At 53.0% G+C, this 26,308-nt stretch overlaps 1 protein-coding gene across 8 annotated transcripts in view; it reads left to right on the top strand.

The window, feature by feature from the left end:
• Positions 1 to 26,308, top strand: part of PC (pyruvate carboxylase) — a 236,720-nt gene that overhangs the window by 183,263 nt on the left and 27,149 nt on the right. For all 8 annotated transcript variants that reach the window (XM_073351710.1, XM_073351709.1, XM_073351708.1 and 5 more), the window contains one exon: positions 7,228 to 7,410. In XM_073351710.1, the coding sequence (XP_073207811.1) occupies positions 7,228 to 7,410 (183 nt within the window). The remainder of the gene's footprint in view (positions 1 to 7,227; positions 7,411 to 26,308) is intronic.

Raw genomic sequence — 26,308 nt, 5'->3', positions numbered from 1 at the left:
AATAGATTGAGCTCCTGGAATCTCTTGCTATAAGGCATGTTTACCAGTCCTGGAAGCATTCTCATGACTCTTCTCAATCAGACCCCTCTCAGTTTATCAACCTCCTTCTTGAACTGGGGGCACCAGAACTGGATGCAGGATTCCAGTACCAGTCACAGCAGACTTTTTCGAGACCTCGTCATTCTAGTGGCTCTTTGTCAGACCCCCTCTGCAATGTCTTGACACCAGAACAGGATGCAGTATCCCAGTCATGGTCTCCCAGCTGGCGTAGACAGGGGTGAAATCACTTTTTGGGACCTGAGGAAGTAGCTGCCAGAGGGAAATCCCAGAAAATTGCTTTAGAGAGAGAAGCGGATGTGTTTCATGGTGGCTCTCCTTCTGTTGTGTGTGTTTCATTGTGGGACATTGTGACAGGTGGATTCTCCATCACATGGAATTTCTAAAGCAAGACCAGTCATCTGTCTAAAAGCTGCTCTCTAGCTCGACCACCAGATCTGGGCTGGAGGCAGGAATGGCTACACGGTGAATCTCAGGCTGGTGGTATGCAGAAGGTCAGACTGCGTATGAGAATGTTTGGGATCTTCTCCTGGAGTTACTTCAAAGTCAACTTTCACACACAGATGGTGGGTCCAGAGGATTTAACTGGGAGTGAGGGGATAAAATTGAGTCAAGGGAGGATTTAGGCTAGAAAAACTTCCTCTCAATCAGGGTCTGTTCAGCACCCAGCCCAAAAGGGCCCCCCAATCTCTGTTAGGGTCTGTGTAGAGCCAGCACAAAGGGGGCTCTGATCTCTGTTGGGTCTGTGCAGCACCCAGCACAAGGAAGGCCCCAATCGCAGTTGGGGTCTGTGTAACACCCGGCACAAATGGGGCCCCGATCTTGGGGTCTGTGTAACACCCGGCACAAATGGGGTCCTGATCTCTGTTGGGGTCTGCACAATGCGTAGCACAGTGGGTCCCCGATCATGGTGGAGGCCTCTAAGCACTACTGTAATACATCTAATAGCAGCAGGGCACATTTTCCCCATGAACTCATGGTTGTGGCTTTTAATAGTAGCTATTATAAGCATCTAATTTTGATTAAAAAAACCACCACAGGTTTATAAAGAGACGAAGCCAAGCTCTTAGCTGAGGTTTCAGGTGATGGATCCCAAGCTGGAGCAGTTGTATTTATAGCCCAGTAACTAACCTATGCAGAGAAGGTTCCTGGCCAATTGACCATTAATCATTAAGGCACATTTGTCATTCATACACACACAGCTAGGTTAAGGTAAGGAGGGGTGTTAATAAATATCCATTATTTGGGAACACCATCACTGGAGTGCTGAAGGGCAGACAGTGTATTCTAGTGGGTTGGGCTCTGGACAGGGTGCCAGGATGCCTGAGCTGTATTCCTGGCAGTGCTGCTGATCTATTGTATTGGGGTGCAGGATGCCTGGGTTCCATTCCTGATCTATTGTATTGGGGCGCAGGACGCCTGGGTTCCATTCCTGGCTGTGCTGCTGATCTAGTATGTTGGGGCACAGGATGCCTGGGTTCCATTGCTGGCTGTGTTGCTGATCCAGTATGTGAGGCGCAGGACACCTGGGAGGGGACTTGCCAATACACTGGATAATGATAAGCCAGTGGCAGAGCCAGGGATAGAACCCAGGCATCCTGCAACCCACTGCAGTGCCCTCAGACTACACTGGCCACAGCCTCACAGCAGGTTAAGCCAGAGCCACTGTCTACCCCACAAACACACTGTAACCTTTCATGCCCCCGTCCCCACTGAACTGCGGGAACTTCTGTTCGCACCTGGGGGCCCCCTCCCTGCCCTGCTTTTGCCTGCCCCAGCACCCAGCCCTCCCAGCTCCCTCGGAGGGGTGTGAACTGAATGCCATCCTTGTGCATCTGTCTCCCCCCACTGGGGTGAGACTCTCAGGGACCCCCTGAGCAACAGGGTTGGGAGTTCACACCCTACTGAGATACCCAGGGCAGCTCCCCACTCTCAGAGCAATGCTCAGGCTCTCTGCAGGCTCAGACAGTGTCGCTGTGTCAGTTACATTCGGGGCAGCTCCCCCCCCTTGGAGTGATGGGCTCAGGCTCTCTGCAGACTCAGGCAGGCATCACCTCATTGGATACAGTCAGGTCCCATTTTCTAGCTTTTCTCCCCAAACTTTAGGATAAAACACTGACTTCTTTAGAATGGAAGCTGCAGTTCTGGAGAATAGGTTTGTGACCCTCTTCATTTTTAGCCTTGATTGTGCCTATGCACCAGAGGGCAGAGTTGAGGTTATGCATGTGTCTTAAAAGGATGCTGCCAGACCCTGGTCAGGATTAGTGCCCCATTGTGCTGGGCGCTGCATAGACGCACAGTGAGAGACAGGAGCTCACAGTGTGAATACACAGAGGGTGGGAGGGGAAACAGGCACAGAGAGGTGAGGGACTTACCCAAGGTCACATGGCGAGTCAGCTGTGGAGCTGGGAAGGGATCCCAGTTGTCCTGAGTGCCTAGGCCTGTGGCTGGGAGGGGAGACTAGGCCACAGAGAGGGGAAGTGAAGTAGCTAAGGTCACACAGCAGGTCAGCAGCAGAGCTGGGAACAGAACCCAATTGTTTGGAGTTCCAGCCCTCCCTGCTCTAACCACTACACCCACTTTCCTCCCAGAGCTGGGGCAGAACCCAGGAGTCCTGACTCCTACTCCAGTGTCCTAATCTGGATCTCTCTCTCTCCTTTGACTTCCCGCAGTGGCTGCAGAGAGAGAGGCGGCTCTCGGTTCTGTATGTCCGAAGCCACGTAGGGGCATTGCAGCCCAGACCCTTTGGGAGGAGGCACACTGCATCAGGATGTAGGCTGGGGTAAGGGGAGAGGATGGCTCGAGTCTCAGGAGCTCTCCCAAGCTGCAGAGAGCCCCGGGGCAGCTGTGTGAGGGCCAAAACAGCAGCTGGCCCCCAGGGAACATATGGCCCTGGAATTCCATTGGTAGAATCCCTCCTGCTCACATGGGATTAGCTCGCCCAAGGGCCAGCCCAGCTGGAGTGGGTGAGCACTCCTTACTATGCCCCACTCTTTGCACCACAGCACCCCCTACTGAGCATCCCACAGCCCCCGTCTCCCAGCCAGACCCTGCCGGGCATGCAGTATGCGTCAGCACTGTGGCAGGCGTCTCAACTCAGATACCGTCAGGGAGCTGTGAAGGAAAGCGAGCCAGGGCGGGTTGGCTGTGGGGGGTGGGGTGGAGTGGGAGCCCTCTTTTTGGCTCAGCTCCCACTCCCATGCACCCTCATGCGTGTCAGTCAAAGGGCTGGTTCCCCACAGCGAGTGGGTTTTAATAAGCGCTGACACTGCGAATATGTCTGTACAGAGACAGTGCCATTGAGGGGGAGGGAATTGCTGACACACAGGGACCCTCCCTGTGCTCTAGACCCCACTCCCCTCCGAGACCTGGCGGATAGAACCCAGGAGTCCTGACTCCCCCGTTCAGCACCGTCTGCCACAAGGCCATCCTGCCTCTCGCTGCTCGGCCCCGCTGACCCCTCTCATACAGCTGAATGGGGACCAGAGGAAGTTAATTATCTCTTCATTTTTCTCGCTGAGAGAAATAATTAGCAGTATGTTGGAGTGAGCCTGGCAGAGTAAATTTATCCCCCAGCCCTCCACACCACACCCACCCCATGTACAGGCTGCAGGGAAGGTGAGAGACACAGGAATGTCAGCCCTTCTCCTTCACCCATGGCAGAATGCACTACACGGAGGAGAGCTCCCTGTAACTCCCTTGCTAGCACCACATGGACCAGGAGACAAGCAAACCCATGCCAGGGGCTGTGCAAGGGTTTGTGGGTGGGTCTCAGTTCCCCTCTCACAGCCACTGAGAAAGCTCAGATGGCCCCTGCCAGAACTAGAATCCATATCTCAGTGAGTTGCTTATTCAACACACAGCCAGCTGGGGCTCGAATACCACTAGGGCTAGAACCGTTGATCCACACACGGGGGAGCAGGGCCTAGAAGGAGAGAGCCCTAGAACCCATGATCCACGCACAGAGAGAGTGGGGCCTAGAACCCATAACGCACCAGCGGAGAGAGCAGGGACTAGACCCCTTGTCTGTTAGCTCCGCAACCACTTGAACCCAAAGTGATCCCTTAGCCAGTGCAGTAAAAGGTCTCTTACTCACTTTGTTAGAGCAGGGATGGGAGCCAGGACTCCTGGATTCTATCCCCAATGCTGGCAGTGGCGTGGGGTCTAGTGGGTAGAGCAAGTGGCGTAGGGTGTCAGGACTCCCGCATTCTGTTCCCAGGGCAGCTCTCCTGCTTGGAGCGATGGGCTCAGGCTCTCTGAAGACTCAGGCAGGCGTCAGTCACAAGTTCCAGCTTTTGTGCCCAACCGAAAGGGTTAGAAACTCATTTTATTTTTCAGTGGAAGCTATGATCAGAGCTGACACTCTGAGCTCAGGCCAGCCTTGCACACAGCCCCATGCTGCAGCCCACTGGGGAGAGTTGGGAAAATCTCTCACAAGCTGTTGCAGTCAGAGCCAGAAGCCCCCGGGAGCTAGACGTTTGCACGGCATCTGATTTCATTTTCACCTTATGTCATCCCATGTCAGGTTGTTGTGATGGCAACCTGACAGCTGTCAATCACAGGCAGGGAATGACAGGAGCCTGTCTGAAGTCTGGCTTGCACATTAACCCCTTGGCTGCCAGCAGACTCTGCAGGCATCTCACCTTGGGTTATTGCCTCAGCTTAGAATCGGGGCGGGAGGTCAGGAAGGATTGCAGTTCCTGGACGCCTGGGTTCTATCCCCATCTCTGAGCTCTAACGGTTAGAGCGGGGAGGGGGCTGGGAGTCCTGCTAACAGCACTGTTCCCTCTAAGCTGTGCGCATGTACGCACGCACACAGATCCGAAACCCCGCGCACACAACAATTTGCTCAGAAGCACAACAATTTGCACAGAAGAAATTTTTTGCGCACACGGCCTGTCAAAAATTAGAGGGAACATTGGCTAACAGTGGAGCTAAATTAGTACAATAGACCTGAGGATGGACTGAATCCAGGGAAAGACCTTGGATCCCTTTCTGCGCGCACCTGACCCAGTCAGTCCCCCTCCAGTAACGTGTGGAAAGGCTCCTCCACTGTAGAAACAAGCAAACAGCTTTAATCGTCCTCTGACAAGGAGCCCAATTAAGGAGCATTTGTAAGCAAACCCCCCAGCTTCGTCCTTGTTTATTGTTCTGATATATTAGCTTCATTAGAAGCAAAAGGGAGAGGATGGAGGTTGCTGAGGCATGAATTATTCCAGCTGCTAGACATGCTGCCCTGGAATCCAAGGGGTTCCTATAAAAAATCCCTCCCTTTCTTTCAGTAGGAGAAATCCCAAAGACCCAACAAGTCATCTCACATCACCACAACTCACCGTGCACAACAGGGGCCCTGATCTTGGTCGGGGTCTGCGCAGCACCCAGCACAACGGGGGCCTGATCTCGGTCGAGGTCTGTGCAGCGCCTTGCACAATGGGGCCCTGATCTCGGTCGGGGTCTTGGCAGCACCCAGCACAGTGCGGGATCTGATCTTGGTCAGGGTCTGTGCGGCGCCTGGCATAACAGGGCACTGGTGGAAAACATTTTCCTGGAAAACACCTAACCTTCTGAAATATTTCAATGAGAAAAAATTGGATTTTCTGCAGGAATCTCAGTATGAGAAATGCTCATTTTTTCCTTCCCCCTTCACGTTTATTAAAAATCATTTTCCTTCTTTTTCCAATGAGGGGCAAATTAAAAGGGGGAGTAAAGTCCTGTTTTACGTAGATTGGAAGCTTCTTGGGGCAGGGACCATCTTTGTTGTACAGCACACTGGGGGCCTGGTCTGTGGCATCACTGCAATACAAATTATAATATTAAGTCAAGGCAGCTGGAAAGTGTTGTCCAAGCCTGAGCTTTTCTACAGCAAAACATCCATTTCAACCAAGCTATACTTCCCAAGAAGAAAATTTCTTGTGGGAATAATATCTGCAGCTTTAATAATTGTCCCTTCAAACCTCTCTTAAAATCACTGCTAACAAGGAAAGACCCTGTATCCCAATTCCCCACTTCCCTGAATCCCCCGCCCTGGGATCAGATTGGAGGCAGCACCCCCTGGAGGGGAAAGACCCAGTGTCCACTTCCCCACATCCCTGAGCTAGGCAGTCCCTGCACACTGAGGCCAGATCAGAGGCAGTGCCCCCTAGAAGGGAAAGGCCCGTAGCATATTCCCCCTCACCCCACCCCTGTCTGATGCAGACCCCATTTAGCATCCCAGCTTTCTTACCCCTGAGGCAGCCAGTTCCCCCAATCTAGGGCACAAGCCAGAAGTGACATGCTTTGGGAGATGGGGGGGCACTTCCCTATGCTACATAAGCTTTCATGAGCAACTGTTTCTGGAGACTGGGTTTGGAGGTCCAATGATGTGATCCATGCTGGCAAATGCTGTGGCTGTGCTGTGTGTGTCTAAAGGGGCACTGTCAGGTCGGCTTAGCTTCCCCCTGAGCCTAAGCATGATTGAAACGTCACTGTGCATATAGATCTGCGGGGTTTTGTTTTTTTTCATTCTCCCGCTGTAAACAGTGTTTTCTTTGGAGTTGCCCAGGGGAATTTTCAGACTGAACCTCTCAGCCTCAGACCAGGGCTTCAGACTAAAAAATGAAACTGACTAGAAATACAAATTGAAACTGACCGGGCTGGTTGCGCTGCCCAAACTGAGCATCAAAAAAGGCAATAAGCAGCACTGACAAGGGAAAGATCATTTGTTCTGATTGTTTATATTGCTGTAGCACCTGGAGGACCCAACTGAGCACCTGGCAGAATGGGGGCACTGATCTCGGTCAGGGTCTGTGCAGTGCCTGGCACAACAGGGACCCTGATCTCAGTTGGGGTCTGTGCAGCACCTGGCACAATGGGGGCCCTGATCTCAGTTGGGGTCTGTGCAGCACCTGGCACAATGGGGACCCTGGTCTCAGTCGGGGCCTGCGCAGCACCTGGCACAATGGGGGCCCTGATCTCAGTTGGGGTCTGTGCAGCACCTGGCACAATGGGGACCCTGATCTCAGTCGGGGTCTGGGCAGCACCTAATGCATTGGGATCCCAATTTCAGTGGGATCTGTTCTACCCCATCACAACACTGCCCCCTCTGAATTGCTGCTACCATAGCATGCGTAATAAGAGAGCAGGATCAGGGCCATAACCTCATGCTTCTTTTCTCCTGTATCCCTCGTGCAGGTTTTCCGAAGCGGTGAGGGCATGGGTATCCGTCTGGACAGCGCCTCTGCCTTCCAGGGGGCTGTCATCTCCCCTCACTATGATTCCTTGCTGGTCAAGGTGATTGCCCATGGGAAGGACCACCCCACGGCTGCCTCCAAGATGAGCCGAGCCCTGGCCGAGTTCCGCATCAGAGGCGTCAAGGTAGGAGAGGCTCAGCGGGCACTGATGCAGCCCTGATTCATTTTGCAGGGGCCTCTGCTGGGGACTGCGGGCAGTAGGGAGCGTTCTGGTCTGGTGGAGGGGTGGGACGAATGGGAGGGTTCTGCAGCCTGCAGTGTGGCCTTCATCCCCCAGTGGTAGCTGGAGGTACTACACCCTGTGGTGTGCAATTAGGGCTTCTCGTTTTGGGGATGTATTAATTTCATTTTCAGGATTTATTTTTATCAATTTTTGAATTTTATCCAGCTGTCCAAAAAATGTTCAGGGATTCCTCTATGTGTATATGGTGATGAGTAATGTATATCGTATAAACTACTCATTACAGTAGAATATACAGTGATGGGTAATCGCCATGTAATATTCCCTAGTGCGCTTTAAGGTAGCACTGTTTCAAACAGCACTTCTTTAAAGCACAGTTGGGAACCTTTTGTGCACACCAGCGGGGTCTACACGGACCAATTAATGTGCGAAACAATCGTTCTTTTTAGAAATTACCTCCCCGTAGTCTGCATTAACTGCTCTGTGTAGACAAGCTCTTAGATACAAGTAACCATTTCTGGTAATTTTCCAGTGTTTATTGGATAAACACTGACTTTTCTCCCTCTCTTTTTTTTTCCTTTTGTATTGGGGTGTTTTATTGATTTAAACCTAAAATCTGAAGTCCTTATATATAATGCATCCCCCAGTGGTGGCAGTTGGTACTGCACTCAGCAGTGGTCAATGCAACCCCTGATGGTAGCAGGAAGTAGTACACCCTGCAGTGTTTAATCAAGCCTCAAGTTCTGCAGGAAGTACTACACTACACCCTGCAGTGAGCAATGCATCCACCAGGGGTGGCAGGAGGTACTACACCCTGCCTCCCCCCAGTGGTAGCCAGAGGTACTACACCCTGCATCCCCTGGTTGTAGCCAGAGGTATTACATGCCGCAGTAGAGTGGGGCAGAGCTGAATCAGCCCCATCCCTGCCTGTGTTCCCTGGCCTGAGCCTCTTCCCTCTGCTGCATGCAGATCATGTGTTTCATAATCTCCCCTGGTGGCCACTGGATATAATGCAACCTCTGGGGGGTAGAGGTGGACAAGTTCCCCAAATTTGCTGGCAAGAGGTTCTGCACCCTGCCAAACAATGCAGCCCCTAGTGGCAGTAGGAGGCACTGCACTTTCAAGCTCTTCCCCCCCCCCCCCTTCCCCCACACACCCATCAACTGTGATATCAGAGGCGGCCCTGCACTGCCTGTCTGTCAAACAGTCCCTCCCTCAGGCTTGGTGTGGGCTACTTCCAGCGGTGCTTGTTCTGGTAGGACAGTAACATATGGTGCCGCTCATGGTGGCCTGCAGGAGAGCCAGCTGGTGGCCTTATGTTCAGTGTGCAGAGGGAGAGGGGCATTGCTCAGGTATCGGTTGGAGGGCCAGGGCAGCACTGCAGAGCCTGGAAGTTTGTTTGTGATGACTGTGGTAGGGTCTATAGGTGCCGGGGGTGTTCCTGCGGGGATGTCCTCATTAGCTTAGGCTGTCAACAGGTTGGCATTACCTACAGAAAAGCCAGCAGCCTTCACCCCGTCTCCATCATCTCCAAGGAGAGGGGGCTGAATTAACTCTGACCTTTGGGCCTGATCCTGTATTTGGATCCTGACCCCACCCTCTGGAGCAGGATTGGGACCCCAGAATGGTGGGGGATCAGCCCTCTTTTAGTATGGTTTTATGCAGGTGTTGGTGTGGGGCTTTCTTCCTGTTTATGGGGTGAATAAAGGTGCCTCCGCCTTGGTCAGTTACCTCATTGCTGTCTCCTGCCCCTTGTGGCTGGAGAGCATTAGTCCTGGGTATTTAGTGCATCAGCCCCGTTCTTTCAATGGTGTTTGGACCCAGGGCCTGGAAGGTGAGGGGCGGACTGGAGAACTGAGTACAAACAAGCTATCTCAGTGGGCATGTCCAGTCTGATTGCTCCTTTGCATTGCTGGAGGATCCATTCCCTCGCATGCTCTCTGAATAACCCCTTTGCTCCTTGGGATCCCTGCTACATCAGAGCAGGGGTCTGGTGGGAGAGCCATCTACTCCTGTGGGGTGTATGCCCACCACTCGCTGAACATGAGCTCCCAGTGCATCACAGGGGCTAAGAGATCTAATGGGATGCTGGGGGGTGGGGGTGATCAGGGGGATACCAACTGGGACTGTTAGGGGGCTTATTCCTTCACCCACTTACTTCCCTGGTCCTTCTCGCATGAACAGAGAGCAACAATACCCGAAGTCCAAAGGTGCAAACAATTCGATGTTTATTGGGGTGAACTTCCAGCAAGCATGATTCCAGTTTCCTTCCTTAGTATCCTCCTTCCCAGCTCTGACACCACAGAGCCTTACACCTGTGTCCCTGTTCCCATTCCTACCCTTAGCCAAACATGATTCCAACTTTCTTACTCCCATTCCCTGTTCCCATTTCCCCCTTTAGCAAAACATGATTCCAATTTTCTTACCCCCATTCCCTGTTCCCATCTCCCCCACACACATACCCATGCCCACCCCCACCCACTCACTTCCTCATTGACTACAGATTATATAGTAAAACTTGAGTTCTGCTTAGCTATACCTTAACCAATCATTTTCCTGAAATTTAACTAACCAATCCTAACATATTGTAACATGATTATGTAACCAATTATATTCCACCACCTTAATTAGTTTACACCCAGCAAAATTAATTATACAGCAGACAGGAACAATCACAGAACCAGACAGAGATTATATAGACACACAACAGCAAAGTGGGAACTATAGTGACAAAACAATACAGAACTGAGGATTTCACATCCCAGCTATTGATAAGTGAGTTCTTGCCAGACAGGATGCTATCAAACTAAGTTTCCTTTTACATTTTCTAGGCACTTCTCTTTCTCTGGAGGTGATAGGAATACAATCCTGTCCTGATAGTGCCTAACAGCCCAATAGCACCTTATTTCAATGTGACTAGTTTGGAATGTGAGGATGTGACTGTTCGCTTCCCAGCTTATGGCTGCCTCTGCTGCTTAGCCAAAGGCCTTAGTCTAAGAACAGGGCCTCAGACTGTCACAGTAAGAAAAGGCCCTTACACCAGCAGACAGTGATTTTGATTCTTTCTTTTATACCTCTATAATTAGCCAAGTGATAAGAATACACCTAAATTATTAGAGTATAGGCCTTTACAGACAGGCCTGAATATCTATATCCTAACAGGGACCAGGGAGGGAATATAGCCTCTGCAGAGAGCCTAGTGGGTCACTCCAGATTGGTGCCGGAAGGAGAGCAGAATCCAACCCAATGTATCAGAGAGGCACAAAATGATTGTGTCAGTTTGAGTGAATGAAGCATGTTGGGGGGATTTACAGGATGGGGGACTGTACCCATCGATGTAGGGACTCTCAAGTAGGATTAGGGAGGTGTTCTTACCTCTGTATGTGGCGGTGGTGCGACCGCTGCTGGAATCCTGCATCCAGTTCTGATGGCTACAATTCAACAAGGAGGTTGATAAATTACAGAGGGGTCAGAGAAGAGCGAGAATCTTTAAAGGGTTGGAAAACGTCCCTTAGAGTGGGAGACTCCGTCTGTTTGGCTTAACAAAGAGAAGGTTAAGGGGTGACTTAATCCCAGTCTGCATGGGGAACAAATATTTGATACTGGGCTCTGCAGTCTAGCAGCCGAAAGTCTAACAAGAGCCAGTGGCTGGAAGTTGAAGCTGGACAAATTCAGACTGGAACTAAGGCCCAAATTTTCACCACTGAGGGGAATTAACCATGAGAACAACTTCCCAAGGGCTGGGGTGGATTCGCCATCGTTGGCACTGTTTAAATCAAGAAGCTCATTTATTTCAAAAAGCTCTGCTCTAGTTCAGCCAGGAATTAATTCAGGACAGGCGTGTGGCCTGTGTTAGGCAGGAGATCAGACTAAATGATCACAGTGGTCCCTTCTGGCCTGCTGGTCTAGGAATCCTGGAACCAGAAAGTGGTCCTAGTGCAACCCAGCTGACCCAGTTGTGATGCTCCCAATGTGATGTGGCGCTGAGGTTGGACACAATCCTCGGGCGAATCGGCAGGGAGGTGGCATCACGTCTGTATGCAGCATCAGTGACTGGAACGCTGCATCCAGCTCTCGGGTGCACACTTCAAACATTGCAGAGAAAGAGCCACAAGAACAAGACAGGGAATGGAAAACCCTGAGACTTAGCGTCAGGAACCTGGTTCTATTCCTAGTTCTGCCACTGACTCAGTGTGTGACCCTGGGCAGGTCCCTTTGACTCTCTGTGCTTCAGTTTCCCCTCCCGTACTTTTTCTGTTCTTCACAGAGGACGTCTAGTGGGTTAGAGCAAGGCGGACTGGGAGCTAGGACTCCTGGGTTCTATTCCTAATTTAAGGAGGGAGCGGGCCTAGCTCAGGGCTCCCATTGCACCAGGCAATGCACAGACACACAGTGAGAGACAGTCCCTGCCCCAAAGAGCTCGCAGTCTGACCAGACAAAGGGGTAGGTGGAGATTCAGGCACAAAGCGGGAAAGGGACTTGCCCAGACAGCACATCAATGGCAGAGCCAGGAATAAAACCTGGGCGTTATGAGTGTACTTCCCACTCGCCCACGCTGTCTCTCAATGCACTGACTTGAGCCACATTACCTCTAGGATGGTTTATACCCATTTTACACAGGCACACAGAGGAGAAGAGATTTGCCCAAGTTCACTAGCAGAGCTGGGAATAGAGACCAGGCGTCCTGATGCCCTGCCTTCTCCTCGGCTCTACCTGACTGGACTTCACTCCTCTCACAGGGCCAGGGTCAGAACTCAGGAGTCCTGATGCCCAGCCTTCTCCTCGACTCTACCCGACTGGACCCCACTCCCCTCGCAGAACCAGGGACAGAACCCAGGAGTCCTGACTCCCAACCACTTGACCATGCTGCCTTGCTTCCTCCAGCTCAGGCTCAGCCGTCTTCAGCAGCCCACTCAGTGTCCCCAAGACATCACCCTGGGAAGTCGCGGGGGAGGGTCTCACAGGGATGATACACGTGTGCCCCATTGCCTTGGCAGAAAAGCATGAGTCAGGCAGGCATATTGGCGGGGGCGGGGGGGGGGGGAGAATTGAATCTTGAATTGAAAGATCCCTCCAGGGCAGAGAAGCATCGTCCCCATGTGCCAGCTCTGCTGGAGAGAGAAATCTGTGCCCAGCACCAGGAAACCCGTCAGATCAGTGCTGGAGAAGGGGCTAGATTGATACTAGGCCGTGGTACCGGGGGGGAGGAGGGGTATGGGCTGCGCCTCTGTGTGGGATTGATGTAACAACTGCTGAACTCCCCTCTACTCACACATGCCGCCATCAGTTCCTCCAAGGAGCGGAGACTTTATTCCCCTGAGCAGTGGGGGGTTGATGTATAGGTCAGGCTAGGGGACTGGTGGTCCCTGCTGGCCTCAACTCAGAGTGGGTCTTGGAGAGGCAATATGCCATGACTCCACTCCCCAGCCCTGCCCTCTCATCCCCTTTGCCATGATCCTGCCCTTCTTCCATGACTCCACCCCGTGCCATGACTCCATCCCCCAGCCCTGCCCTCCCATCCCCTTTGCCATGAACCCGCCCCCTTCCATGACTCCACCCCTGTGCCATGACTCCGCCCCACCCCTGTGACAAAAACCCTCCTTCAATCAGCCCCCCTCCCAGTCAGCCCTGCCGTCCAGTACCCACTGGCACTGCTCCTTGATGGGCAACTGGCATGGAGGAGAGGAGGGGAAAATATGTCTCCATGTGCAGTCAAGATATGGAAAGCATCCCTGCAGCTCTGTCTCTGGATTCTGGCCCTGGCCCTGCCCTTGAGGAAATCCCTGCACCCCTCTTTCCCCTCCCACCCTTTGTCTCGTTGTGAGCTCTCTGAGACAGGGCCTGTCTCTTGGGCCAGTGTGTGTATGATGCCAGGCCTGGGGGGCTCCCGTCTAGGACCCAGGCAGTGCCCTAATAATGGAAGCCAGAGATCTGTGAGATCATCACTGGATCCAGACAAGATCTTAACTAACACATTTCTAGTGGGGTTTATACTGTTGCCCATCACCCTAGTATCTGGTCTAGCATTTGTAGCAGTGATTCAGGATTCAGATAGGTTTGTAACTTCTTGGTTGCATTCCTGTTCATTTATTTTGCCGTGCAGCAGGGCCTTTAAATAAATGACTCCTTGGTGATCCACTGCCATCTCTCTCGGTTTTGGGAATTCAGTTTTTATTGGAGCTTGGCTTAATAAGTCTCTCTGTCTGCATATGAGCTGAGAATATATTGCACCGCAGCAGGCGTGATGGGGTCAGTTAGTGGGGGATTTGATCTTAATTATATGCCCTTGACTCAGCTGGAGGGAAAGAGATTCCAGGGGCCTGTAAAGGAAAATGGAACAGGATTTTTGCTGCATGGAAATGATCCAGAGATAAATCAAAGAGAAGAGCCTGGATTTGGCAAAGGGTTATTTTGCTGTCCCCGAGTGGTGGATGGGGGTCTCGAGAGAAATCGCTGGCTTGGAAAGTGAAAAGTGAAAAGTGGCTTGGAAATGTTCCAGACGTGGGGCTAGCTGGATTGAAGGAGGACTTGGGGAGGCAGCGTAGGTTAGGGCAGGAGTGTGGGATTCAGGAGCCCTTGGTTCTATTCCTGCCACTGGAAGGGGAGTGGTGGTTAGTGCAGTGGGGCGGTAAGTCAGAGCTCCTGGATTCTATTCCCAGCACCTGGAGAGCGGTCTAGTGGTTCAAGCTCGGAAGGGCCAGGAGTCAGGCCTCCTGGCTGTACCACTGACCTGCTGCGTCACCTTGGGCAAGTCCCTTCCACCTCTGCGCCTCAGTTTCCCCCCCACTATTTGTCTGTTCGGACTGTGAGCTCTTGGGGCAGAGACTGCCTCTCGCTGTGTGTCTGGGCAGTGCCCAGTACAATGAGAGACACGATGTTGGTGGGGATCCATGCAGCGCCTGATCTCGGGCAGGATCTCTAGATGCTAATAGGATAATGGTTGTAAGAGAGATCATGTTGTCCCACGTGCCTGACCTGCTCAGGGGACTCTGGGGGCTGTTCCGAGCCAGGAAGGTTGTGTTTATGCTTTGTGGCAAGGCGCTGTATTTACACATGCTGCTCTGACAGCTTGTTAATTTCTCCCTCTTGCCTGGTCGCATCTGCTTAGGATTCCAGCATGACTGGGGACACCTCGTGAATATTCAACGCCTGTTTCGGCTTTGGATAAATCCTTAGCAAAATCGATCCCTTGAGAAATCAGCCTTTTCCCTTCCCCACAGCTCGAGAGGTGCTGTTCTAGGCCCCCCGCCCCCACCTCCTGCAGCTGACCCTGCTGTTCCAGAGGAAATGGCAGCTGGTTTCTGCTTTGTGGAATACAGTCCTTTTCCCTCTGCAAAGGGCCCAGAGTCCTCCTGGGTTTCTTAGGCTGTGTCAGGCTGTAAGGCATTGAGGTCTAGCGTATAGGGACTGGACTGGGGCTCAGGACCCCCTGGGTTCTATTCTCAGCTGCAGGAGGAGAGAGAGCCACTAGACTTCACTCCCCTCCCAGAGCTAAGAATGGGACCCAGGAGTCCTGACAGTTCTCCCTACTCTAACCCACTAGATCCCCTCTCAGGGCTGGGGCTGGAACCCAGAAATCTGAACCTCCGTTGTGCTCCACCCTGTGCTGTAACCATTAGACACCCACACACACACACACACTCCCCTTTCCAAGAATAGAACCCAGGAGTCCTGACAACGCCCCCTTGCGCGAATGCATGAGAACTCACACCTTTCCCATACTTAGGAATGGAATCCAGGAGCCCTGGCTCCCAGGCTTCCCTCTGCACTAACCACTAGCCCCCACTCCCTTCCCAAAGCTGGGAATAGAACCCCCAAGTCCTGACTTCTGATCCACTAGACCGCACTTCCCCCAAGCTGCCCTGGCGCATTTATCTTACCTTTGATCCCCTGGGGGGTCAGTGGGCTTAGTCTGTAACTTGCAGAAGGCAACCTGCAGCCTGGCTCTAGAAAAGGAGGGATCCACTCTCCTCCAGACACTGCGTCAACTCCCTGGCAAGCTGATAGCACCCGCCTGCGCCCCCAAACAGTGTCGATATCACTGGCAGGATAGGATAGGCAGGAATGGGTTACACTGACTGCACCGAGGGCTTCTGTGCTTCCAGCCCCATGTCCCCTCCCTAAAGACACCAGCTCAGGATTCCCCCCTCCCCGTCCTGCATGGGGTTAAGAGGTCTGAGATGCCAGAAGGAACTTGCCCCATCTACTGCCCACAGCTGAGCAAACTTGGCACCGCTGCCCGGCTCCCCGCTCCTCCTCCACAAGCCGTGGCAGCAGTGGGCTCCTCAGAACAGCCCTCCCCTCCTCCCCTGGGCCTAGTGCCTCCAGAGCACGGCCTCCACTGAGGTGACACAAATTTCCCAGGCCCTGGCAGGCGCCCAAATGGCACGGGGTCAATAGCCTGGCCCAGCTCTCTTGGCTTCCAGGCAAAAGAGTTAGGGGAAGGGGAGGGGAGGGGCGGGAGAGCATCAGCTGAAATGTGCTCTGCGTGCTAGCCTCTGCCATTAATCTAGACAGCAATAAGGGCAGGAGAGTGGGGCGCAGGGAGCCTGGCACGGCTGCCAGCTCAGCTGTGGGCAGGGGGACTAGGCTGCTGCAGGTTTCTTTGGGCATCTCAGAGCCCCTAACCCCATGTAGCCTGCTCTTTAAGGCAGGATAGGGCCCAAGCAAGCAGCCCTGGGTCACCTTGACAATCCTAATTGGGAGGGAGGGTTGGCTAATGGATTGCGGGCTGGGCTAGACTGCAGCACACCCAGGTTCTCCTCCTAGGTCTGTGAGGGGATTGGGGTCTAGTGGGCTAAACCAGGGGCCTGGGATCAGGATTCCTAGGTTCTCTTCCCAGCTCTGGGAGAGGATTGTCATCTAGTAATTGGTGGGTGGGTTAAAAGAAAAGGAGTACTTGTGGCACCTTAGAGACTAACAAATTTATTTGAGTGTAAGCTTTCATGAGCTACAGCTCACTTCATATTATGCCTGGCAGGGCCTCAGTTTCCCAGTCTTTATACTGGGGTAATACCAACCTCCCAGGGGTGTTGTTACAATAAATACATTGCGGTTACAAGGTACCCAGATACTGTAATGATGGGGCTGGATAAGGACGATGGATAGATAGATTAGGATAGGTTGGCTGATTGATTGATTTGGGTGGGAGGGGAAACAGGCACCAAGAGGGAAAGAAACTTGCCCAAGGTCAGTGGGAGAGCCCAGAATAGCTCCCAGGTGCCCTGAGTCTCAGTGTGCTGCTCCATCTACTAGCCCACGCTGCCTGGTTTAAAAGTATGATCGAGGGCCAGGACACCCACACAGCCCCCTGCCACAGACACCTGGCTAGAGAACACAGACACCCCCCCCCTTGGTAGTGAGATCTCTAAGACACGCGCATCCGCCTTGCTAGAGATTGCTCACACCTCCCCTCCCTCTGTTCCATAACTCACCCTTCTCCTCTCGCCGACAGCCCATGCCATTCGTATTGTTCGTTCAGTCCATGGGCTGGCACATCCCACAATCTGTGTTCGTCACAGCGCGGTTGGCTGGCACCATCTGGCCTGTTAGCACTAAAAATTACCCCTCCTCGTATATCAATATGTTTTAGTTCAGGGCTATCCCGTCCCGTGAGCTCCGTGATTTATCACTGTCTCATTTTGCAGGCAGTTCGCAGTCTCTCCGTGCTGCAGTGACTGCTTTGCCCAGGTGGGTACATAGGATGGCACCAGCAACTGGACCCATCCCCAGAACAGCAAGGGGAGACAGACTCCTCCCTGTACCCATTAAAGCCCACACCTGGCTTTCTTGTATCTCCTGAACCTTTCTATCTTAGGAACTAGACCTCCATAAGGGAACAGAAATCAGGTTTGGGGATGGGTTGAGTGAAAGGTACTGTGGTCTAGTGGGTAGCATGGTCCAGTGGGAGTCAGGATTCCAAGGTTCCATTCCTGGTGCTGCCTGGCCTGTGAGACCTTGGGTAAGTCCCTTCCCCACTCTGTGCCTCAGTTTCCATTCATAAACTTTGTTTCGCTATTCAGGACAGGGATTGCCTCTCACTATGTGTCTGTGCGGCACCTGGCACAGCAAGGGCCCCAAGCTCGGTCGGGGTCTGTACAGCACTTGGCCAAAGGCTCATTGCAGATGACCACAGACACACAACCCTTGACCTCCTATGGTCATAAAAACATACCAGGGCATTTGTCCCACCAGTTGATGATTATGGTAGCACCTAGAGGCTCCCACTGAGATCAGGAGCCCCAGGTGCTGCACAGCCCATGACTGAGATCAAGGCCCCCATGCTGCACTGATACAGTGAGAGACAGTCACAGACCCTGCCTCCAAGAATGTACATTCTAGACAGACAAGGGGCAGGAGGAGAAACGAAGGCACAAGGTCAATGGCAGAGCCAGGACTAGAACTCAGGTCTTTTGCTCAATGCCCAGGGCTTAACATACTGACTCATTGTGCTCCTTCGTAGAGCCTGTTGAGTTTGCAGGCTGGAGTCCTGACAGCTAGTATTCTGAGGCAGTCAGCACGTGGTACTGTTGCACATTGTCTCACAAGTTCCCAGCGTGCCAGCGGGGTCCAGTCTTTGAACAAATGCTATGTTGTTGTTAGTTTGATGGGTGCTGTTCCTTCTTGTGGGGAGCTGTTGCAAGCAGTTGGAGAGTTTGCTCCCTGCTTGAATCCCCTTAATGAGACTCAATTGATCCCTGGGAGTCAGGCACTGGTGTGTGGGCAGAGATATCTGAGAGAAAGGATCGTGCATACCATGTTCAACCATTTCTGTCCCAGGACTGCTGTGTATAGTCGAAATAAATTACTCCACTGATTGCTCCTTCGATGGGAAACTGACTTGCAGATCCTCTAAATCTGCTACTGCTTGGCCGTGGGGATGCGAGATGATCCCTCATATTTCTCTACGTTTTGATGGAAGCAAGGATCAGAGCCCCATTATGCCAGGGACTGCACAGATCTGAGTCCACTCCTGACTAATGGCAGCCCCAGATGTTGTCTATAAGCTCAGAAGAGCCCGCTGTTTTACCTCCCCCAATCAGATGACCATGCAAAGCAAGGTGGGAAACTGGAACATGATGTAGCTCAGGGCAAGCATTTACAAGAGAGGTTTAGTGATGGGAAACTGGGCTGAGACCCATATGGAGTGGATGGAATTGATTTTTAGTCACTATATCTCTGAGCCAGCTGGTCCCCTGACCTGGATCCAGATAGCAGGGAGCACCTTCTAGAGGGGAGAGGCTCATTCCCTGCTGCTTGAGCCAGCCAGTTCCCCTGCCCTGGGGTTGGAATGGAGCCAATGCCCCCAAGAGGGGAAGGCCCCATATCCCATTTCCTGTCCCCACTTAACATCACAGCTCTCTTACCCTCTGCCTCTATTTCTGCCTGTCCCCCTCTCCTTCAAAGCCAAGGAGCACTCTGAAGCCATAAGGGGATCTCAGCTATCGAATCTGACAGCTACTCTCAGGCTGCCTACAACCTGCAGTCACTTCCCCTGTAGATATACAACCCACGGCACTGATGGCCTGCAGAGGGGATCCCAGTTCCTGACGCCCCATGATCAGCTATGAATTACAGCCACGGGTTGCTGGCACATCCTGTTTCCAGCCCATAATTCACCTGAGGCACCTGCCAGCAGCGTCAGTTGCAGGGGGATTCCAGTCGCTTGTCAGATCTAGCTGGGATTGCCCTATACAGGGAGTTTATTGTGATCCCGATATATCGTTTGAATTGTGGACGTGACATGGACCAGGGCCCCCCTTGTGCCAGGCACTGTACAAACACAGAACAGAAAGACAGCCCCTTCCCTAATGAGCTTCCAATGTAAGCCAAAATAAGAGGCGACCGGTGGTTACGGACAGATGGGGGAGCCCAAGGAAACAATGTCTCAGCACTGGACAGCGGGACGGGCAGTTGTCTCTGCACACCAGCAGCCTAACCATTAATTTTTTGTAGGCTTCACGGCACAGGAGAGTTTGAAGAAGGCCAGTGAGGCTGTTTGCAGCTCCTCCCAAGTGTGCGGAGCAGCTTGGGCTAAAGCACAAAGGGGCTTGATTGTAAATCAAGTGGGCGATGGAGGCCGGCACCTCGGGCTGATCGGAGGTGGGAGCTGACATCTCAGGAGTGAATGAGAGCTGATGGGTTGGGTGGGGATTGGCCACGAAGGGCCTTGAAAGGGAAGAGGAGTGGGTTACGTTTGGTGTGATGGAGAAGGGGGAGCAGTGGAGGGATGCAGAGAGAGGGGGGACAGGCTCAAAGTAATGGGCTGGGAGGATGGATGATCATTGCAGCCACCTGCTGAATGGACGTGAGCAAGGCACGTTGGGAACAGCAGGGGTGTTGCAGTAACTGAGATACAAGAAGAGGAGAGTTTACCATGTTCCCTTCAGTCCCCATCTTCCACCGAGAAAGCAGTTCCACCCCATTCCAGCTCCCCTCTGGGCACTTTTCCCTGGCACAGGCATGCATGCAAACACACACACACGTTTCAGCCACCTGAGACTACCCCAGGGCCCAGTGTAACTTGGAAAACATTGGAGCTAGGAGCAAATGGGGGTGGAGATCCTAGCAGCATGGAGCGCTAGTAAATGCCTGAGGCATCGGATCTTAAGATCATGTCATTCTGAATCCCTTCATGTCTCACCTTCCATTTTAAGGGTCTGCTTGACTCTCGATCCTGCCAGTACTTTGGAGATTGTATCTGCTTGTCCTGGAACACTAGGCAGACTGCGTGCCCCTTGGATGATTATTCCAGTAGCACCTAAAGGCCCCAACCAAGACCGGGCTCCTGTTCTGCCAGGTACCATACAGATACACAGTGAAAAATAGTTCCACCCCATCCCAGCTCCCCTCTGGGCTACTTGCAGTGAGTGCTGACCCTGATGCCCCAGGGTAAAGCTAGGGGGCACTGGGCTGCATTTCAGATAAAATATAAATTAAAGTTTTGGCCAGTTGTGGTTATTAATGATCCTTTAGGATTTTTCACAGCGTTTGGACTGCAAACCCAGGTGTCCAAGCCAAATTCCCACTCTGAAGATCCCACTCTGCATTTTCAACTGGACAAAGGACTCTGCTTCACTTCATAGGCTAAATTACTGTGCAGTGTAACAAGTGTCAGAATAAAACAGCCTTTCACCCCACCCCAAAGGCAGCTGCATCTCAGCACCAAGCAAGGGACCCCTGTATAAACAGCCTCCATGCCCCATCCCAGAGGTGGCTGCATCTCAGCTCTGGGCGAGGGGTTCTTGGGTAAACAGCTTCTGTGCCCAACCTGAGTTCTATCCCCAGCTATGGGAGGGAAGTGTGGTCTAGTGGCTAGGGGGGCTGGAATTCAGGGCTCCTGGGTTCTAGCTATGATTCTTGGAGGGGTGTGGGGTCTGATCTTCTGAGCCAGAAGGGGCTGGGAGCCAGGGCTTCTGGGTTATATCTGTGCTGAGAGAGGTGTCTAGGGGTTAGAGCAAGAAGGGTTGAAAATCAGGATTCCTGGGCTCTGCTCTTGGGTTTTTTTTGGGGGGGGGGCAGTAGTTAGAGCAAGCAGGGAGATGTATGTGAGCAAGGACTCCTGGGTTCTGTCCCCAGCTCGGGGGAGGAAGTGGGGTCTACTGGTTAGAGCAGGGGGGCTGGGAGTCAGGCCTCCTGGGGTTATCCTCAGCTTTGGGAGGGAAGTGGGATCTGGTGGTTGGTGTATACATTGTCCCAGCTGTCTAAGCACTGTAGACAGCTTTTCTTCCCCTTTCAATATCTATCCCTAATCCCTGAGGAGCCACCTTGCAGACCCAAACTGGGGGTGAATGAAATCCAACCCTCCTTGACCCCAACAGCAGCCTCTTCCCTAGGGGCAGTGGGGGAGGGGCTGAACTGTCCATGCACTCAGGCTGGCTTGGGCAGCAGAGTTAATTAAAACCCAGCCTTTCCCAAAGACCACCTCATTAAACCATGCAATGGGGAGGAGGGCTTAGCCAGGGTGCTTCATTAGAGTGGGCTAATTGGGCCTGGAGGGACTGCTAGCCAAGTCACTGCAGAGCTAGGGCTGGAGAATGGGGTAGGGCTGGCGCCCCCAGCCCCAAAGGATTCTGGGATCAGCTCCTAGGTATGGCCGATTTGAGGTTCCCAGCCCCACCACCCGCGGGGTGAACTGAGGCTCCATGCTGCTCTTGGAGTTGAAAGAGCTGATATAAGCAAAAGTTACTGAGTGACATGGGGGAATGGCTGGGGGTGAGTCTCAGGGCTGGGATATCCCAGAGGTTGAGCTGGCTGGCTGATCACAATCCTCAGATCCTATTCTAACCACTAGACACCACTCCCCTCTTCGAGTTGGGGGTAGAACACAGGAGTCCTGGCTTCCAGCCTCCCTGCTGTAATCACTAACCACCACTCTCCTCCCAGAGTCACAGAGCTGTTCTTTCTGGCCTTGAAATCAGTGACTCAAGTGTGCGTGGAGCAGAGGGAGCTGAGATTGAGGACTCCTGGGTTCTATCCCAGCTCAGAGAGAGGAGTGGGGCTCGTGGTTAGAGATGGTGGGTTGTGGGGTGCTGGGAGTCAAGACTCGTGTGTTCTATCCCCAGATCTGGCCTGGTGGGTGATCGTGGTCAAGTCCCACCCCAGCTGTGTGCCTCAGTTTCCCCTCTGTAGTAGAGCTCTGAGATCCACAGAGTACAGCCGCAGACTACTGCCGTTCACAGGAGCCACCCATGGTGCTGACAGGCAGAAGAGGGAGCAGCAGTACCCCTGAGGCGGCAATGTCCTGGTTAGCTTACACCAGGCTTTGCCTGGCAGGGCAAAATGAGGGAGCCATGCTGCAGGCCCTCCCACTGGGGTTGCACAGTTAAGGGAGGGGGACAGCTGAGCCCACAGTATCCATGGGCTGGCTGGGATCCCATCCCCTCACACACCCCAAAGCTCAGCCGGTGGCTCTCTCGCCTATCCTGTCCTGGTGCCAGTGGAGTCAGACAGCAGGAGCCTGTCATGAGTAATAGACAGGGCCCGGAGAATCGTAACTACACCTCACACGTCACCAACCACCTGGGGGAAACCGAGGCACAGATGAGAACCCAGGAATCCAGGCTCACAGCTCTCCCTGTTCTAACCCCTAGACCCCACTCCCGAGTTCCCCCTCCCCGAGGAGGCTGGCTGTGTATTTTGAGGACAGAAGCTCAGGTGAGGATCTGTGCAGTGTCTTGACAGATGAGGTTGTTTTTAAACATGTGGGGGGAGCCCCGGAGCTTGAATAGCCAGGGGCTGTGGGTCAGGATTGAGGGACACCAACAGAGCTGTGAAGGGGGCCAGGGGAGCCCAGGCTGGGATAGCACGGGGCTGCAGGCTGAGATTGAGGGGCATCGGCAAATCGGGGAGGGGGGCAGGGCTTGAGTGGCAGGGGGGTGTGGGTTGGGATTGAGAGGCCTGGTGCAGTTCTCCCCCTGTGACCCCAGCACAATTCACTCCAGATGCTGCCACACGCAGCCACGATTCCTCTGAGTTTATCCATGGCCCACGGGGCTCCGAGAGCTTGTTCCCTGCTGCTGATCTATGCTAGTGATGCATGAGCCAAAGCCAGTGTGTACACGTAGCAGAATACCGCTCCAGTGGAGCTGAGAGAGCTGGGGGCTGTTGGTCAGGACTTAGGGCCACCAGCAGAGCTGCAGGGGGGATCCAAGGGCTGGGACAGCAGGGGACTGCCGGTCAAGATTGAGGGGCGTCGGTTGGACTGAGCAGGGAGCCCAGGCGGGGATAGCAGGAGGTTGTGGGTTGGGATTGGGGGCACTGGGAGAGCTGGGAGATGGGAGTCCAGGGATGGGACAGCATGTCAAGCCCACATTACAAACTTATGTGGGTTAAAATGCAATTGCCCAGGAGCCCTCCCCTGGTCTGTGTGTGGTGATCACTTACAATGCTCCTCTCGCTGGTGCCCCAAAGAGCTGCCACGGGCTAATCAAAGGGCAGGAGGGGAAACAGAGACCCAAAGAGGGGAAGCGACTTGCCCAGGATCACCCAGCAAGTCTGGGCACTGAACCCACCCCTGCTTGCCAGGAATAGAACCCAGAAGCCCTGACTCCTAACACCCCCACCCTCACCATTAGGTCTCTGTTCCCCTTTTCCTCCCATAGCCAGGAACAGAACCCAAGAGTCCTGACTCTAACCCTTCCCCCCACTGCTCTAACCAATAGATCCCACTCCCCCCTCCCAGAGCCTGGAATAGAATCCAGGATTCCCCATCCAGCACCGTTTCCAGCATTCCCTCTTGCTGGGCACCGCAGCCGGGCATGGCACATGCCCCTTCTCCGCCATTCCCACAAGTGGGGGCATCTCGACGTCCGCAATGTGCAGAGCCCTGTTCACCTCTGTGCCACCCCATCCCCACCCCGAGCCTGCCAGCCATGCAGGGACTTTGCACTCCCAGTGACCCCGACCCCATCAAGCATTGAATGGATTTTGATGTGACTGGCATGCTGTGCCAGCCGGGGCTTGTCCCCATGCTGCTGTGGCGATGCATTATTGATCCATGCTGCAGCCTGTTAGTGAATCTCAGGGGGACATCAGTCCCTTCCACGCAGCCTTCAGTTGAGAGAGATCCATTGGCATCTGGCTTATCCCTGCAGGGCTGGGAAGGGAGAGTAGCGGGGGTAGGGGATGGAGGTGATTTGTAAGGACACTGAGCGTTCAGCGACTCCAGATTCTGCTGGAACCTGTTCTCTGCCCCATGCTGTTCAATGACTTTATCAGTGATCTGGAGGTCAGCATAAAACCACTGCTGATCAGATTGGCGGGTGGCACATTGCCGTAATAAATAATGCTGAGGACAGGGCAGTTCTCCAGGGCTCTCTGGGCTCCTGGGTCCATTCAAAACACCATGTGTTTTCATGCCGCCAAAGGCAAGGCCAGACATCGAAGGGGCACAAGCCGTGCCGATAGAACAGGGACTGTATCCTGGAGAGTAGTGTCTCCGGACAGGATTCTGGGGTCATAGAGGAAGAGCAACTGACCGTGAGCTCCCCATTCGACCCTTGGCTGAGTAGACAGAGGAACAGGGAGTAGGAGCAGGGCGGGGATTTTACCTCTGCATATGGCACAGGGGAGACCCGTCCTAGGATGTTGCGGCCACTTCTGGGGGCCAGGTGTTAGAAAGGGTGTTGAAGAATTGGAGAAGGGGCAGAAAAGAGCCACAAAAATGATTCGAGGCCTAGAAAAAAAGCATGCCAATGAGAGACTGAGGCTGTGTCTACACTGCAGAACCAATACTGACAGAGCCCCCTAGTGCAGATGCAGCATCCGTCGAACGCCGCATCCCTGAAGCACTTTTCTGTGGCCCTAGCTGTGTGTGCCCTAGGGTTTTGTCACCACCGCTGTGGGTCAGGGGTGTGGTTTTTTCCCACTCTGCCGACATGGCTAAACTGATCTAACTTGGAGTTGGCCTACACTTAAATCTACTTAACTTCTTGTAATAAAGCTCAAGAGGTGGCTTGATTATAGTGTCTAAACACTTAGCACTCTTTAATCTGGCAGACAGAGGCAGAACAAGAACCAGTGGCTAGAGGATAAAGCCAGACACCTTCCACTGAGGAATAATGCCCCCGTGTTTCACAGTGCGGGTGAAGATCCATTGGACGAAAATCCCCAGGGAAGGGGTGGATTCTCCATCTTGATGGCTTCAAACCCCAAGTGGGAGATGCTTTAGTCCAACCCAAATTATGGTGCTCCATGCAGGGGTAACTGGGTAACAGTCTCTGGCCTGGGCCATGCAGGAGTTCAGCAGAGATGGTCTGAGGGGCCCTTCTGGACTTCTGTGAATCTCTGAAGTGGATGGGCTGGATGCAAACTCCAAGGAGGGGATCGTGTAGCAGGGTTCGCAGTGGGGTTGGAGGAAGGGATGAAAGAAACAATGTGGGAACTGAGGCTAGGGAGCATCTCCGCCATGAGACCCGTCCCTGTGGGAAAACAGCTTGCGGGGCTGTCTGATGAAAGGACAGGGTTTTGAAACACTTGAGATCTCCACACAAAGTCTGATACCCCTGCAAATTGCCATGCAGGTTGGGGGGCCTGGGGTGGAGTCTGTGGTACAAATGTGGGGCTGTTCGCTCACAGAGTTCCCCATTTACAGACCCTCACCAATGATGTGATTTTCAAGTTTGCTGGCTTATTTTGCACAGAGCTAGGGTGTTAAATAGAAGCCGGTAGCTACATTAACCCAGCTCCTTAGACAGACCTAGAAATCATCTAGCATCCCAAAGCAGGAAGTGGCCCTGAAACAGACACATGATCACACTGGCAAATTAACTGTGTTTTTTGATTGCTGGCTGAGTGGTTTCAGTTTTCCATCTCTGAAAGGGTCCATGTTGCTAATCAGCATCCTCTAGTCCCTTTTAATTCATTTTATTTATGTATATACTGAATTATTAGGCCAGACATAACGCTAATAACTAGGGGACCGTCCCCCTCTAGAAGCTAAGAAGCCCAGAATGTAAACAGAACCTGGATGGGTTTTTAATAATGTCACATGTTTGGTAAGACAATCTTGCGATTTCTCTCAGCCTGATGATCTTTGGAGCGTCTGGGGCTGGCAAACTGATGATGGCAGCACCGCCTAGTGGTTAGTCTACTGGACTGAGACTCAGGAGACCTGAATTCTATTCCCGGCTCAACCGCTGGCCCGCTGGGTGGCACTGAGCAAGTCACAGTCCCTCTCCGTGCCTCAGTTTCCCCACCTGTGCAATGGGAATCATGATTCTGACCTCCTTTGTAAAGCACCTGGCGATCGAGGGATGAAAAGAGCTAGGGATTGTTGTTATGATACTGGCAGCTGAAAGCCCAGGCCATCACACCGGTGTGGTAGCTGGGCCAAGTAATT

This window comes from Lepidochelys kempii, chromosome 7 (genome assembly GCF_965140265.1).
Source record: "Lepidochelys kempii isolate rLepKem1 chromosome 7, rLepKem1.hap2, whole genome shotgun sequence".
Classification (NCBI taxonomy): domain Eukaryota; kingdom Metazoa; phylum Chordata; order Testudines; family Cheloniidae; genus Lepidochelys; species Lepidochelys kempii.
The sequence above is the reverse complement of the archived record's forward strand: the minus strand, read 5'-3'. Positions and strand labels throughout refer to the sequence as shown.